The sequence below is a fragment of the Zophobas morio genome, unplaced genomic scaffold (assembly GCF_036711695.1).
Source record: "Zophobas morio isolate AGI-343-1 ecotype UQ-CSIRO unplaced genomic scaffold, CSIRO_AGI_Zmor_V1 ptg000002l, whole genome shotgun sequence".
NCBI classification, from domain to species: Eukaryota; Metazoa; Arthropoda; class Insecta; order Coleoptera; family Tenebrionidae; genus Zophobas; species Zophobas morio.
Genome location: NW_026972107.1, coordinates 7827365 through 7844955, shown reverse-complemented (window position 1 = coordinate 7844955; position 17591 = coordinate 7827365). Strand labels below are relative to the sequence as shown.

Below are 17591 nucleotides of genomic sequence, written 5' to 3'. Positions count from 1 at the left end.
AACAATTACTTCAGGATAATAAGCTCTAAATATAAAACAATTAGCGATGATGTGAAAATGCGCGTCATATGATAAAGTTTTATTTCAAAAAAATCTGTACAAAAATAACAATGCTTACAACCACACTAAATTAGGTACTTGTAAGGCCCGTTCGGCACGACACGAAATTTATAAATAAATCTGACACGAACGCGACGCATCACGTTCGCCCCAAATTTAGTCCAATTTGGTGGCGCCTCGAACGGGCCTAATAGATTAAAAATAAATAGATATTTAAAATAATACTCTTCAAGATACATAATTCGATGTGTAACGTCGTTCCAATGGCAAGACGCTTGTACTATGCAAGATTAGGCAAGAATCGGCTCATCTTCTGGAGGAGGGACCTTCTTCCAACTTTCGCCAGACAACCTACAAAAACACTTTGAATGAGACAGTTATATAATACGGGTGACTATTGATTTTCAGTTGGTAACTCTGAATTAATGTTGCCAACTTAATAAAAAACATCAAAATATTAAATAGTCAACCGGTATTTCGCAAAAAGTGGCAGGTAAAGTAACACTGCGCTGAATGTATAAAGCATACAATAACAAGTGACGACCAAAACTAAAGAATTCAATCTTTAGAAAACAAGTTTTTTCAGAGAAGGGTACCGTAAGTTGCACTTTAAAAACCTTGGCCATTACGTCATCTGATTGTTACAAGGTTGGGGATTTTGCAGCGTATTTCCTTCCGTGACGAGAATAAATATTTTTAATTTAAGGTGTACTTTTCCCACTGTGTGCATTGTAAGTTTTCTTCGACTGTGACCGAATTTTGGAACAGTTTTTACTTTAAGTGTTCTTTGAAGTGTCTATAATGAAAAAAGGAGTGTTCTACTCAGAAATTCAATGTTAATCAATTCCTTATAAATGCTAAACTATGCAGTTTTGTAGTTTTATTTAATCGTGTCTTACATTGTCATGCTTTCGTAATATTAGAGTGTAAACTTATCCAACAATGCTGTTATTGCGTAATTTGCGAGGTTCAATTATATCATTTTCTTATATTTTACTGAATAGTTGTTTTGGATAAATAAGTAAAATGTTTTAATAGCTTCAAATACAATTTGAAAGTGCTGTGAACTCAGGTATAGTGTTCCAACTGCTGGTTCGTTTTTATGACTGCATTCTATTGTGAAGAAGTTAAGTGTTCCACAATAGGCCTCAAGATGATTTTTCAATAGAGTTCCTAATACTTGCAATAAAAATACTTGAGATTGCAGTGCCATAAAAACGAAGTCAGAGTTGGACCATTATACAAGGGAACTTTTAGTCATTGCAAGGTAGGAAATTCACAGCTCGCTGCGCTCGTATGCTTGAATCGCGACATTTTCCGCAAACTAAGGTCGATTTATAAACTTGTCGCTGACGTTGGGTTTTCAACCAACCAAATTGTAGTAGTATATGAAGGAAAATCGTCCGAAGTAGGGGGGACAAAAATTCATCACGATTGAACTCGAAATTACAGTCGAGCTATTAGTGTAAAGCCAATTAATTAACGGTTTTCTAATCTGTGAAGTGGCGAATTCTTCGACACGTCATTTCTGTTTTATTTTGTGTAAATACATAGTTCGTGTTATTTAAAATTTGTAACTGTTCATGGCTCTAATACAATTTAACAACGATAAATGTCAATGTCCAAACTTTCAATCCACTACCCGTTCTGAAGATATTAGGACAAAAAATACTAGTTGTAGTAATTTGTATTTAAATAAAAATTAAATACATTTCAGTAATTCTAATTCCTAACTTCGAAGTGTTTCTTTATTACTATGTTTTTTTTTTTAATTTAAATACATATTAAGAGGAGGCTTTGGAAACAAAAGATGTAAAAGATGTAGGGCCCGAGCGTAAGCGAAGGCAGTATTGTAATCGAGTCCGTCGACCGACTCTTTACTTTTACATTTTCTCGACCTCTCATGACCCCTAGAGTACCAAGAAATAGATATCCTGTTTCCGTCTGCCTGTCTGCCGTCGGTTCGGATTTTTATTAAACAGATAATCTCCGCAAGTACTGGGCCGATTGTTTCGTCAAATTTTGTATTTATATTAGGAAGATCATCTAGATGGTAAAACGCTAACCAAAAATTCTCTAATCATCCCCCTAAATAATGTGATGACGTCACTTCAAAATTGTACATAGTAAATGGGTGGGGCTTCTCTTTTGGTTTTCTTTTTTAATTATAACATTTAGTTTTCTTTGTATAACACAATTACTTAAGAACATATTTCACATGGTAATTTCTCTTAGGACGAATAAAAATTATCATCAGAATTGAGATAGGGCGGGTGGGCGGGGCTTATATTTTGGCTTTTTTTTCGTAATATACATAGCCATCTTTTCACAACAAAAAACTTAGAACATGGTTAAAATGGTATGGATATTTCCTTATGCAAATTTTCTATGTTTTAAGTTTCATGTTGTGAAAAAAAATCTACACATGTTAAAACAAAAAGGTAAAATGTAAGCCCACCCACCCGCCCTGTCTCAATTGTAATGATTTTTTTTATTCGCCGTGAACCAAGGGGGCGGAGCTTAACTGCAAAATACTTATCTCTTTATAAGAAATTAAAAACATGTTTGAGTATCGTGTTGTGTAAGAAAAAAAAAACAAAATATAAACCCCGCCCACCCACCCTATCTCAATTGTGATATATATTTTTTTATTTTTAGAAACTTAAAACACGTTTAAAATGGTAAATTCTTGTAAACAAATACATATGGATCTTGCAATTAAGGCCTCGATTAGATAACGAATGAAAAATTCATTACAATTTTGAGAATTGAGTTGGGGGTGGGAATCGTTGGCTTTATTTTTTTCTTAATGTACACAGTATTCTTTGAACAACACGATACTCAAAAACATGTTTTTAATAATTTCTCGTAGAGAAATAAGGATTTTGCAGTTAAACTCACAACGAATAAAAAAAAATCACAATTGATATATGGGGGGAGGGCTACATTTTGTTTTTTTTTTTTCTTAGTAGACTTATTTCGAAAACAAGAAACTTAAAACATATCTAAAATGATAAATTTTTGGAGTAATCAACCTAAATCTTACCCCTTTAAATGGGGCAAAAGTTGAACATCAAAATTACTATCGACGCCAACTTAGCGACGGAGTTGATAAATGACAATTTGTTTTGTTTAATTTTCTGTTTTGAATGACGCACTATGACATTTCTCGTGGAAAAATAAATATTGTATTAAGCTCCGCCCCTCGGCTTACGACAAATAAAAAAAATCATCAGAATCGAGATAGGCGGGGCTTATATTTTGCCTTTTTTTTTGCTTAATATACATAGCCACCTTTTCACAACAAGAAACGTGAAACATGGCTAAAATGGTACGATTTTCGAAGGAAATTTGGATTTTGCAATTATGAGGCGAAGCCTAACTAAAAAATCGATATTTCCTTATACAAATTTATTATTAACATATATTAAATCAAAAAGGCGAAAAGTAAGCCCGCCCACCCGCCCTATCTCAATTGTAATGATTGTTTCATTCGCCGTGAGCCAAGGAGGCGGAGCTTAACTGCAAAATACTTATTTCTTTACAACAAGAAGAATATTATGTACATTAAGAAAAAAAGGCAAAATATAAACCCCGCCCACCCACCCCCATCTCAATTGTGATGGTTTTTTTTATTCTTAGAAACTTAAAACTAGTTTAAAATGGTAGATTTTGTTAGGGAAACATGAATTTTACAATTAGGCCCCGCCCCTAGGTCTGCCAACGAATGAAAACTTCAACTTAACCTTTGGCTTTAATTTTTTCTTAATATATGTACAATGTATATAGTATTTTCTGAATAGCACGATCTCAAAAACATGTCTTACATGGTAATTTCTTGTAGAGAAATAATACGGATCTTGCAGTTAAATTCCGCCCCTTTGGCTCTAGTTGATTAAAAAAATCATCACAATTGAGATAGGGCGGGTGGGCGGGGCATATATTTACCTTTTTTCGTAATATACGTAGTCGTCTTTTCAGACCAAGAAACTTAAAACATGTTTAAAATAGTAAATTCTTGTAGACAAATATGGATCTTGCAATTAAGAGCCGCCCCTAGGTCTGACAACGAATGAAAATTGAGTTGGGGGCGGGTATGGGTGGGGCCTTATCATTGGCTTTATTTTTTTATTAATATACATAGTATTCTTTGAGCAACACGATACTCAAAAACATGTTTTTCATTCTTCGTAGAGAAATAAGGATTTTGCAGTTAAGCTCCGCCTTTTTGGCTCACGACGAATAAAAAAATCATCACAATTGAGATAGGGTGGGTGGGCGGGGCTACATTTTGCCTTTTTTTCTTAATGTGTGTAGACTTATTTCGGCAACAAGAAACTTAAAATATGTCTAAAATGGTAAATTTTTGTAAATTACTATCAACTGCAACGTCAACAGCAAGTTTATAAATCCCACTTTACTGTACATATTAAGGTTAATTTACAAATTCAGTCGCGTTTTACTTAGTACACGGTCTTTAGTGTACTCATTCTAAGTACCTTGAATAAGGGGCTTTAAATTCAATGTATAATATATCGAATATAACAAAAATACCGGAGTCTTAGGGTAAAGGGCTTTGAAGAGATTTTAAAGTGTACAGATTGCACGCTATGCATTAGTCCACTTTGGAGAGCCACACGCTATTACCCAGGATTATAAGTTGAATCACTACTTAGTTGCCTTCACAGTGTTACCACTGCTACAGCACGAACTTCCTCGTTAAATAACACGCATTTTTCATTCATCATTTACAGTTCTATACATACGTAAGTACGTAAGAACCCACAAGTACACGCTCGACCTAAACTCCACTATCGAGTAAAGTTGTGCGTATATAAAAAATGCAATTAAATGGCGACGTCTGCATTGACACTGATAAATTTATAAATGTTGCAGTATTCAGTCAGAGTAACTAAAACAATACTATGTGTGTAGGAAACATCAAGACAAGCTAGTACATTAAATTTGGTCGTTCCTCTAGTCGAATTGCCAAGAATATTTCCATATCGTACAGTTTCTTAATTAAATTTAGCATACACTCCAAGGATTACGGAAGAAGATCAAGATCAGCGCTGCCACTTTACTGACACAATAATGGTAATCTTAAAATGGGCTTAACAATAAACATCTCAAAAACGTAATTTCTCATAAGTCAAGCTCAAAATGTAGATACAAGATAACAGGCGATTGTATTTAAATAAAGCAGCCAAACTAAACTGTCGCATTAGCATAGATAATGGATCAAATTTCCATAGTGATTTTTCGACGCCTTAAGGTACCACTACACATACCAGCGTTTGACTGGCCACTAGACATTTATAATTTTGTTAGTAAGGTTGGTGGTCGAAGAGCCCTAAATAATGAACTTCGCAACTTCATCTTTTTGTTGCATAATTTGTTACACGTTCGTGGCTTAATTTCGACAAAGAGACTGATTGTATAAATCTACATTTTAAGTAGTAGAATTTTCGTTTGAAAAACGTTTCACAAAGGCTTATTGATGTTTTTGTGGGTAATTTTTGTTTTAATGTTGGTCTCACGAGTCCGGAAAATCCTCTACTTAACTGAGTAGGTCAATTTTTACTAGTTTTGAAATAACTCTTAAGCTGGGTAGCATTCTATCATGCGATCTTAATAAATGGTTGCCTACTTATCACGAACACACTGGAAAAGCTTAAGCAAATTAGATTAATATATTGATTGTCCATCATCACAATGCGGCGACAAATCACGAAATGTCAAAGTACAATATAAACTATGTTTGAACCAGGTGAAGCAGTTTGTATAATTATGTTTTCATCGTTTTTCTACCAAACTGAATTAAATCATATCCTAAACAAACGCCAAATAGACCCCAAGGATTACAACGCTAATCGGTTTTGCAGTATATGGAGTGCCATGGGACCGATTTGCCGGCGAACGTGTTAATAACAAAACAAATAAAAATCGTACATTTACTAAAATTGGTAATCATTCTATCGACCGATCGTGCTTTTAGCACGGAAGTAAATCAAACAAACCCGCCTATACTAATTTTTAACAGTAATAATGGTCTACCAAATTACAAAATATGGTAAAACCGAACCCTTAATGGCCAAATACTTTTAGATTTTAGTAAATTTAGAGCTCGAAATCATAGAACTTCAGCCGCTGTTGCGAGCGTTCCACTAAAGATCGTAGTCCTTTGTGTGGATGCACCTTTGAAACCTCCCGACAACCCCAATAAAATAAACTCGCGTCAGACCCAGCCCCCTTAAGACCCTCAAAGCAAAAACCAACTTACGTTGCACATTTCCCTAACAAGAGCTTTCTCCCCATCGTCCATATCCTGAGAGGTACTGTCAGACAAGTTCTCCGCCCTTTCAGCGGGCATTCTTCCCTCCCTCTCGAGCTGTTCCCGCACTTCGAGAACCTGGAGAGCTCGCACGACGGCCTCTGGACGTCCACTCAGCACCCCGACTCCCGCGTCCGGGGGAATGGCCAGACTCGGGTCGCCGGTCGTCGCCGCGATCTGGTTGATCTTGTGCGTGAGAGCCCGTTTGTCCTCCTCCAGCTGCTTGACACGCTGTTCCAGATTCCGAACGTATTGCATTATTTGGTCTGGAAAAAAAACCCGTTCGGTTATGGAGTGCGATATAACGATAAACGGATGAAAAGGTCAAGAATTTGGGTTGTCGTTGTATGAATAATTCGGGGTTTACATCGCGGAACTGGAGATTCCGGAAGCGCGGATTGTGGGAGAGTAATTATGGGTAGAATGCAGTGGGAAAAGAAGGTTCTCACTGGAGGAAGCGATGTGTGAAAGTGAATTGCTGCAATGTACGCTCGGGCGAAGACATCTTTGTTTTATTCGTTATTAATTTGGTGTGTTGGGCTAATTTCGGCGCGATTCTGATGAAAATGAAAATTTTAGTTTGTTTGAAACTCGAAGCGGGCAAGTTTCGTGGGAGGTTAATTTTGTATAGGATTTGCTATTCATTCGATGTAGTCTATGATTATATACACTTGGAGTATGGAGTTCGTACGTCTGTTTGCTCGGTTCATCCAGTTTGTACGAAATTTGGGCATTATTATACGGCGCTTTTGCCGCCTCGGTGTGATAATTGTCATAATTTTATTAATGTCAATCATAACCTAACTTTTTAAGCAACTGCCTGATGATAGTTTGTACCTATCTCACTGAAGCGGCAAATTCTTAAAAATGCAGTGATAAATGTTGCGAAATCATGTTTTCAACATATATGCTATCTATGTAATTCCGGAGTAAGATTTATGAACCGTCTGCTATAACTTAGATGTGGCAAATTTACTCAATTTGTTTCGTTATCTTTCGATTAACGTATGCAGATGCACGTAGTATACACAGATTAACAAAGGCCTTTGGGATATTTGCATCTTACTACGGAAATTGAGACTGCATACAATTTACATCCCGTTTTCTTGTACTCTGAATACATTGTTTTGTGAATTGAAATAAGAAAACATTAATTCTGTTTCGTTTTCGTGCATTTTCACAATTAGCACTCCTGATTTTTTCCCATAGCGTTGCGACTAGACACTAGACACATGTTTTTCTGTGTAGAGAAAGTCATTTATACGTAATTCTCCCAAATTTGACCGAAATCTTGAAATTTACATTACCTCCTGTGTATGAAATGTCGTTAACGCAACTTATTCCAATGCCAAACCTCTATGTAAAGCAAGATATATAAACAATTTTTTATGCATAGACTTTTGAGATTTACATAGGAAAAGTGTCACTTTGACGTTTATTAGGTTAAAGTGGGGTTTATAAACTTTCTGTTGACGTGGTAGTTCCCGCTAACGGTGCTTTTAGAGCTGAAAATTGTCATTTATAAACTCCGTTACCAAGTTGCCGTTGATAGTAACTTTGATGTCCAACTTTTGCCGTATTTAAAGGGAATGTAGAAAAAAAGTGGCGAATTTAAGTTGATTTTCACGAACATTTACCATTTTAGACATATTTTAAGTTTCTCGTTGTCGAAATAAGTCTACACATACTAAGAAAAAAGGGCAAAATGTAGCCCCGCCCACTCACCCTCTCTCAATTGTGATGATTTTATTTATTCGTCGTGAGCTAGAAAGGCGGAGCTTAACTGCAAAATCCTTATTCCTCTACGAAAAATTTACCATTTTAAACGTGCTTTAGGTTTCTAAGAAAAAAAAAATCACAATCGGGACGGGGTGGGTGGGCGGGTTATATATTTTGTCTTTTTTTCCTAATCATTATAGTATTGTTTCAACAACACGATACTCAAAAACATGCTTTTAATTTCTTGTAAAGAAATAAGTATTTTTGCAGTTAAACTCCGCCCCCTTGGTTCGCCATGGATAAAAAAAAATCATCACAATTGAGATAGGGCGGGTGGGCGGGCTTACATTTTTCCTTTTTGTTTTACCATGTGTATACTTCTTTTCACAACATGAAACTTAAAACATATTTAAAATGGAAAATTTGTATGAGGAGATATCGATTTTGCAATTAGGCTCCACCCCATTGCAAAAGCCATATTTCCTTGCAAAAATGGATCATTTTAACCATGTTTCAAGTTTCTTGTTGCGAAAAGATGGCAATGTATATTAAGAAACAAAAGGCAAAATATAAGCTCCGCCCACCCGCCCTATCGCAATTCGGATGATATTTTTTATTCGTCGTAAGCCGAGGGGCGAAGCTTAAAAAATCCTTATTTTTCTATGAGAAATTACCATGTCAAATATGTTTTTAAGTAATAGTGTTATACTAAGAAAACTAAATATATTAATTAAAAAAGAAAACCAAAAGAGAAGCCCCACCTCTTCGTTCCGATCGATAAATTTTTCATTCCGAGGGGCGGAGCGTAATTGCAAAATAAATATTTCCCTATGCAAATTTTAAACATGTTTTACGTTTCTTGTTGTGAAAAGATGACTACACATTTTAAGAAAAAACGGCAAAACGTAAGCCCCACCCACCCGCCCTATCTTAATTGTGATGATTTTTTTATTCGTCGTGAGCCAAGAGGGCGGAGGTTAATTGCAAAATCCTTATTTCTCTACAAGAAGTAAAAAACATGTTTTTGAGTATCGTGTTGTTCGAAGAATACTATGTATATTAAGAAAAAAACAAGCCAAAAATTAAGCCCCACCCATATCCATCCCAAGCTCACTTGTGATGAATTTTTCATTCGTTGTCAGAGCGAAGGGCGGAGCCTAATTGGAAAATCGATACTCTCCTACAAAAATATACCATTTTAAACATGTTTTACCTTTCTTGTTGTGAAAAGGGGACTACACAATACACATAGTAAGAAAAAAGGGCAAAATGTAAGTCCTTGCAGTTATAATACCTAATCTTTTTTGGCACACTACCGCAATTTGATTGGTTGAAAACCCAACGGCAATGTAACGGCGAAAGTTAGAAGTTGGTCATTTCAAACGTCACCCCAACGGCGTGCCAACTTTCAACGGCAATGTCAACGGATGATATAAACGACGCATACCTTCGCTGCGTATTTATCTTACGAGGGCAACGTCAACGACAAGTTTATAAATCCACCTTTAATTTTGAAACCTACCTAAGAGTTATTATTAGTACAAGTAATAATAACTCTTTTCTCTAGTAAAAGTTAACCATTATTTTTATGTTTGACATATCAATAAAGTAGTGAAAATTTTGTGGGATTTATGAACAACTTTCAATTGTTCAACCAGTTCACAGAGGATATAATTCATCTATTGTTATTAAACTATTACTCGTTAAAAACAATTTAGGCTTCTCTCTAGTGTAAAATGTCATTTTGTTTATACAGGTCATGTCATAAGTAAAATTTTTTTTTGGATTGGCAATTCTGAATTATTGGCAGCAATGTTAGGATGTCAGTTACAATTGTCGATTTTGACATAAGCGCCCTTTAGGGCTAATAAGATCATAAATCACCATAAAATTTTAAATGTTGCCAACATACAGGGTGATGAGAAAATGACGTATAAGCTCGAAAGTTGAAGAATTAACTTAATAATTCTGACTTTTTAATGTGAATTTAATTGACAGTCTATAATTCCGATGAAAGTTAACAAAAATGACAATAAATAAAATAATTAGGGATATATAATATTTTCAAAACTTTGCGTAAAAACGTACCATCACACTTATACGTCAATTTTCATCACCCTGTATAAATTACTAAAAATATTAATTTTTGTTAATCATCTATGTGACTATTTGGTCCATTTTCCAACAAAACTTATTTTATCAAAACTGTAGCGTCATTTTTCTATTGTGCAACACTGCATAACGCGTATCTAGTGCATGGACTCCAGTGGAGCATATGACGTCACGAACTCCTTATTAATAATGTATGTATTTGCAAATCACTGTCTTAGACTCCGTTGTCGGACACAACACTCAATTTGCCGATCACGTGATCAACTTCCTCCAATCAAAACAACATTTTCCGACTTAAACATGTAATTGGCGTACTTACTGTATCCCGGCCGTAAAACTAACAGAAAAATGTGACTAGATGCTTATGAAAAAGTTTTATAGTCTCTTTATTCTACAGTAGCTGCTTTAAGTACCGTGTGATCGTAAATTAAATGAATTATAGTTGGCGTTGCCTATGAAGCTTTGGATGGTGCTACTGTCTTCCATTTGACGTAAATCAACATAACCTTTAACAAATCACTTCGTCACTGGGTGCCACATAACCACGCCTTTAATTGTTGACGTTGACATGTGGCAGACCTGTCAGCTGGTAGAATGAAGTGACCTATACAATTGACCTCACAGCCAACTTTAATTCGTTCTCTTTTCGATTGCGTGGTAGTAATTAATGAAATTTTCAAAGATGTACCAGGGGTGCGATTTTGTTTCTCGATCGAAAAAAACTCGATAGCGATAAAATCTCGTTTGCTGATTGGTTGAGAGGCTGAGTTGGTGCGACATTTGTGTCACATTTCTCGATTCTGTCACGAAATCAAGTCTTCATGGAGTGATATTTTCTCGGTAACTCTGAATGAAGTGATAAATTTTGGAGACATAACCTCGAAATTTATGTCAAAATAGAAGTTCAAAATCGTAATTCTGAGTTATATGTTCTTAAAATTAAGGTAATTGTAAACTTTTGAGCATTTAATAAGCTTATATGCAAAGAATAAATGCCAACTTTTCATTTAAAAGCCACGCAATGACATTTATCGCAAGTGAAAATTTATCACTTCGTTCAAGAAACAAAATCCCACCCCAGAGGTTGAAAATAAAAATTATTTTTTTTTACTTGTCTTATTTTTCTAACCATAAAACCCATCATTCTGTTGCAAGTCAATTAATTGTGTCAATTAAAGGTACTATTTGGATGAGACAGAAGTTTATCATTTCAAGAGTTGTTGGAACAGTTAGTCGAGAACGTCAAGATCGTCTACTGCCACTTATGATTACAAACAAGAGATCGATTTCAGGTTCAGTAAACTTTGGGTCCATAGGATAAATGGAAAACATATTTCAAGACCTAGTTGTTAGGTTGTCCCTTTTGTCATGGCCAGCTTGATCTCCTGATTTGTTGCCTATGGAACATGCGCAAGACCTTAGCTGTTTTAATAGACATCAGGAAGATATCAACCTTAAGAAGAAAGTATGTCCCGACGTGCGACTTTCATCACTTCCTTATTAAAATTTGTAGAATAAAACAACCATAAAACTTTTTCATAATTAACACCGCATCCACGCGTCCCACTTTTTTTACACTAAAAGTATATTTTTCATAATGACTCGTTTCCTGCCTCAAGTGGGTCTTTACAACTACACTACTCCAATCAAAACCCCCAAACCCGCTTAAGTAACCTATTACCCCCACCATTGAACGTGTTCCGCTGCCTCGCCAGGTTCTCGTGGAGAATCCTCTCCCTGCTCGCAGACCTCCTGGGCGGATTCCCCCCCGTGGTGAACTGCTGCGGCACAGCGGGCTCGTCCGCGTTGGTGCTAGAACTGGACCCATCTCCGTCATCCCTCAAATTGCCACTCGGCGCACTCCCGCACGACGGACAGATCGCGTTCCCGCCGCGCTCCTCGTCCAGATACAAACACAACTCCTTCAACTCGAGATTGTCTTTGATCAGCTCCTGCTGCTTGTTGTCCAGCTCGCGGAGCTTGTTCTGGTAGGCGGACACCTCCTGCCGCATCACGCTGGCGGTGTAGCGGCCGAAGCGCTGCCATTCGCGGGCCAGCTTGCGCCCCTTCTGGCGGTCGTCGTCGAGGAAACAGCACAGGTCGCGCAGCTCCTGGTTGTCGTCGGCGAGGCGCTGGTTGGCCTCCTTGAGGGCGCGCAGCTCGCCGAGGATGCTCTGCATGTGCCTGGGGTCGGCCAGGCGCGGGTCGTCGGGTTTCCGCACGAACTTGAGCATCTCCGGGCGCAGGAACTCGTCGTCGTAGCGCAAGGGCGGCCGGTGCTGCACCTGGGGCACGCCGGGCTCGTCGAGGGGGCGCGGCTGGTGGATCTGGGGAAAGAGAGAGAGTGAAGCGATCGATTGAAAGCAGTTGGATCGTATTCGTCGTAATGCAGTAATCTAGGTAAGTAGATACTGGATACTGTTGGCACTATTGGAGATGCAGAAATTGATAGGCTTCAGGTCTAAGTCAGCGGTCCCAAACTATTTATAATAATCTACGAAGTTTCAAAGCAGGTGAGGAGTTATTTACAATTGGGGAAATGACACAAGTTGTAGCACCCGGTTTTTTTGTGGAAGCATGAAAATCGATTCCAGGGACAAAAAAAAAAAACAGGTGCCCATCAACTCCGGTCCAAAATCATATGTCGTTACACTGGTACCTGGCGTACCTTAAACCCTCGCCTTAACTCCGGTCCAAACTGATAAGACTATCGAATGTAAATTTTGCATAAATTTTAGCTGCCCTTTTTTAGATTCCAATTTTAAAATAGAAAGAAATATATACAAATATGAAACTAAATGGGGAAAAAATTGCAGTAGACATAATGAAAACTAGATACGATTTTAGAAAATGTCTCTCATAAGTCATAAGAGCATTATATTATAATTTATAGCAAATTTTGTAAATTGATGAACGCTAATATTAGTCAAATATACAATTATTAAATTAATTTTTACTTCGTTTCCTAATCCAAAATGAACTGAATGTGTTCCCGCCTACCTTCATGGTTCTCACACTAAATAAGTGTAATTAGAATTAAGGTGAGTATTTGTCGGACCGGAGATAAGGTGTCGGCTTAGTAAATGCCCGACCTGGATCGGAGTTAAGGTGGAACGCAGACAACAGGCTAGTTTGAATTAGGCGCCATTTGTTCCCTAAATGCAACCAGAAATCTTCCTAAAATCTACCTGAGCTGACGTGAGTAAAAGGGAAGACAATTATGGGGAATCGGTCATAAAACCACCGTAAGTTGATTTGCTGTTATTTTTCAATAATAAATAAACCAAAAAAAAAAATATTTAGTAAGACATTTAGAAATTATAAACAAAAACAAAACCAACAAAAGAAAAATCAATTAAAGCATAACCAACTAAACACTAAAGACCAAGTTCAAAGTTGATTTTGGTAATGACATACCCTCTAAGAAAAGAGAGGGTGGGTGGGCGGGGCTAGTAGCTGCCAAGATGAAACTGATTATGGCAAATGAGATATCCTCTAACAAAAATAGGGTGGGTGGGCGGGGCTAGTACCTGCTAAAATAAAAGACCGATTTTGGCAAATGACATACCCTCTAAGAAAAGAGAGGGTGGGTGGGCGGGGCTAGTACTTGCTAAGATATGACTGATTTTGGCAAATGAGATCCCTCTGAGAAAATAGAGGGCGGGTAGGCCTAGAATGCTAATAATTACTTTAGGGTAGTATTTTGATTAATTTATATATTTTGGTTTTAATAAAGACATTATTATTTAAATACATTGTACTACTAACACATATTTAATATGACAGGGACCTTTAAAATACGTTACTTTCTCACTGTGAGGATTTTCAGGCGATTCTATGATGTTTAACATACAAAAAATAGAAAAAACAATGGAAGAGGACAATGGTGCTTTTTTTAAGATATTTCTCTGTGACATTTTTTTAGTTGAATGAACTGTTTTCAGGGGTTTAGAACATGAAAAAAGCTGCAGTTTGATGTAAATATATCTGTATTAATATCGTTTTATCATAGGAAAAAGGAAAAAAAAAATACTTCCTCTAGCGAGTCCCCTTAAGGATCTTCGAAAAACTGCTTGTCTACTTTTGAATTAAAAATTATAAACGTCCGCGTATCTTATTAAACTTGCTGTATAATTTATGATCTGCTTCGATCACGTTTGCCAAGAATCGTGTAAAAATTTAGAGCAGTAACAGGACAGTTTTATGTGACAGTATGTTAAACAATTCATCATAAACTCGCTTGTGAATTTTACAGTTGAGTTCAAGAGTGTCCAGAGAAGGTTAAGTGCCACTTTCCATATGCTGCATTGAATAAAAATAACCAGACTATGGCAAACAGCTGTATCTTCCATTTTTTTCCTTGTATTTATTTACTTCCAACGTTCACAAAAAACTTCACTACATGACTTCGATCTTTGTAGTTTTAATCCGCATCCTGTCTTACCTAGATGTGCGTGAAGATGCGGTCGAAAAAATTTTCTAGGTATCCGGTTGGAAACGAAGGAAATAGAAAAAGTGTGGGACCTCCACGCGATAAAAACTCTCCTCTATATCTGATGCATAAAAGAAAGCTCAAGCTTTATTATTGTTTTTTTAACCTTTGGACGTTTAATTTGCATCCCTCCCGGTACTACTCAACTGCATCTGCGTGACGGTACGACCATAAAATTTTCGTGCTGTGAATATAAAATTTATAAACAAGAAGTTATCAAAGTCAACGACTGCATAATGTGTGTAAGAAATCATCTAAAACACCGCAGCACATTTACAATAATTAGGTACCATCTTGTTAGATTTTAATAGGTAGTACCTTTTGGTAAATATTTTCATTTATATCTAATCCATAAAAGAAAGCTCAACCATTTAATGCCATTATTACTTTAACCTTTACACCTTTAATTTGCATCACGCGCGGTAGCATTCACCTGCACCTGCGTGATAGTACGGTCAATAAAATCTGTCTACCATGACTTTAAAATTCTCAGATATAGGCTCATTCAAGCAACTGAGACCCAATTTCTGGTCTGTTTCAAGCACCTTTCCAAATGGTAAACTACAAGAAATTATAATTAAAAATTAAAATATGACAGGTACTACCTTCTGATAAAATCTGGGACCGCTCACTTATCAGTACCGTGACCTTTGGGTATTTAATCTGCGCCCTCACCTGCACCTGAGTGACGGTCCGCTCGGGGTAGTACGGATACGGTTTTCCCGGCTGTGGCACCCTCACGTTCTCTGGGAGCTTCGGGGGCGGGTACTGCTTGGCATCTTTCGGGTGGTGCTTCAGTATGCCCGCTTGCCCGCCCGTCGTCGGGGGCAGCGGCGGCGGCTGGTATCGCGGGGGTGCAGTGTTGGCCGAGTCCGCTGGTGGCTTGTATACGAACGGCTGTTTCTTATTGGACATGTTTACAACATGTCACCTTAACCTCTTAACGCGAACTGTACATTACATACTCTGCTGGCTTTTAAATCGATGTAGGTCAGCGAAGTGGCGCACTCACATATTGGACGGGCGTACGCTGATTTGGGGGCCTTTTTCGCGGTCGACGGACACTGGGGGCGGCGCAGGGGCGTTCACTTCACTGGGGCGCGTCGCGGCACAAAGATGAGGGGGTTTTCTGGGACAACGCGGGTACTACGCGTCCGTAAGTCAACATGGCCGATGGTACTGACTCAAGTCGAGCAGACGTCAACACTACCAGGGAAATGGAGTGGGTATGGTATGAATGCTGGGGCCTGGCCCAACACGAATTCCACAACGCGAGTAGAGTTGACCTCAAAAGTCTGCGGAGGGGTGCGGGAGGGTACATTGAGGACGGAGAAGGAATTTTCGAGGAATGTGGTGGTTTGAAATTTGAAGGGAAGGGGCGGGGCGAGGGAGGTTTGGAAATGGATCGAAGGTTCTGATAGTGACAGAGATGGTACCTGAGAAGTGCAGGCTTGTGGAAGAAGCGGCTTGGTAGTGACTTGGAGACGATGGCTGGTACTTACGGAGAATGTTAATTTAAATGTAAATTTTATGCACTGGACATTACTTCCAAGTACTTGATTTACAAGATGAAACAAATTTTTGTATATTTGAAACGTAAGGATGTTCATTTTTCATTGAACGGAAGTGTTTAATTGACCTAAATGAAGCAGTAGTCCAAGTTTTAAGAACACTGTTCTCCTTTCGTAGCGTTGAATAAAAATATGTCCGTGACGGTACTATCTTTTGGGTATGCAACCAGCAATACAATTATCAACTCGAATCTCGAAGTGCTGGAATATTTCCTAAAGAAAATAGAAGGGGAAAACTATCAAAAATTTAATAAAGAGTAGGAGACTCAAAAAAGGGTATATACATTCGAATTATTTGGGCCTTCGTTCTCCCCGATTTCACGTTCGCGCACGTTCCCTATTTAGCCCCGCACAATTCACGTCGAAAACGTGTTGTGTCTGCAGGTGACTTTTTTATTGCGGCCTTCGAAGTCGCGCTAATGCAAGGGGTTGAAACAACTAGAAAAAATATAAACGCTAGCAAGTCCGGGGAAGTGAGGACGCAGAGATGCGACAAGGGGTTGAATTATGCATTAAGATAAGACTCCACGACTCGGTGGATTTGGCGCAATCACATGGGGGCCCGTGAGCCAGAGAGGCTAAAAGTTGAAAATGATGACTTCTTTCGCGAGCGGCGCTGATTAAAATAACGCGCCGAAACAATGGAGGGTGAGATTCGGAAACAGACAATACAGAAATGCCGATGAATCGATTGGGTGCATTAAGGATTCGCCAAAACAGCTCCCGAGGCTCCGGAATTTTACTGCTTTGAATTACAGGACTCATTTGGATTCATCTGGGCGTGTGGCGCGTTGATCAAAGAGGGGCTGTATGGGGTTATTGCCGTCGGTGTAATCGCAAAAATTTGAAAAACATAACGGGGGCATGCTCTGAGATTACATGGGCGGAATAAGGAATGTTCTGTGTGGATAGAAAATTATTCTTACTTTAATATAAAGGCCGAGACGCGTGCGAAAGCCAGGAATTAATTTACAGCACGTTGCTCACGAGGGATATAAAGGAGCTTTCTGTTTTCTCTCTCGGAGGGACGGGGGTTAATTTCGAAAGTAGGTTTTTAACAGAAAAAACTCAACTATTAGTTCAAAACGTTTTATCACATCAAACTATTAACTGAAATTTAATTTTATCTTAACCACTTCGATCTGCCAACATTTATGGACACTCTGTATTAAACTTCGATTTTTTTGCACAATTCTTTATTTTTCTTAGATATTTTGTTTAATTTTGTGTCGGAAGCTTTTTAATTTGTTGTTCCATTTTTTGCTTTACTTTTTCTTCAATTGTTTGTTAAACAGTCCACATT

General features: G+C 37.8%; 1 protein-coding gene across 1 annotated transcript; it reads right to left on the bottom strand.

Annotated features, from left to right (window-relative positions):
* Positions 1 to 66: 66 nt before the first annotated feature.
* On the bottom strand, positions 67 to 16246 carry LOC135126557 (coiled-coil domain-containing protein 85C). Its single transcript, XM_064052592.1, has 4 exons — positions 15393 to 16246; positions 11913 to 12552; positions 6344 to 6660; positions 67 to 411 (listed from the first exon to the last, which is right to left on the bottom strand). The coding sequence occupies exons 1-4, from the start codon at positions 15630 to 15632 to the stop codon at positions 367 to 369; spliced, it is 1242 nt and encodes a 413-aa protein (XP_063908662.1). The 5' UTR covers positions 15633 to 16246; the 3' UTR covers positions 67 to 366.
* Positions 16247 to 17591: the final 1345 nt, after the last annotated feature.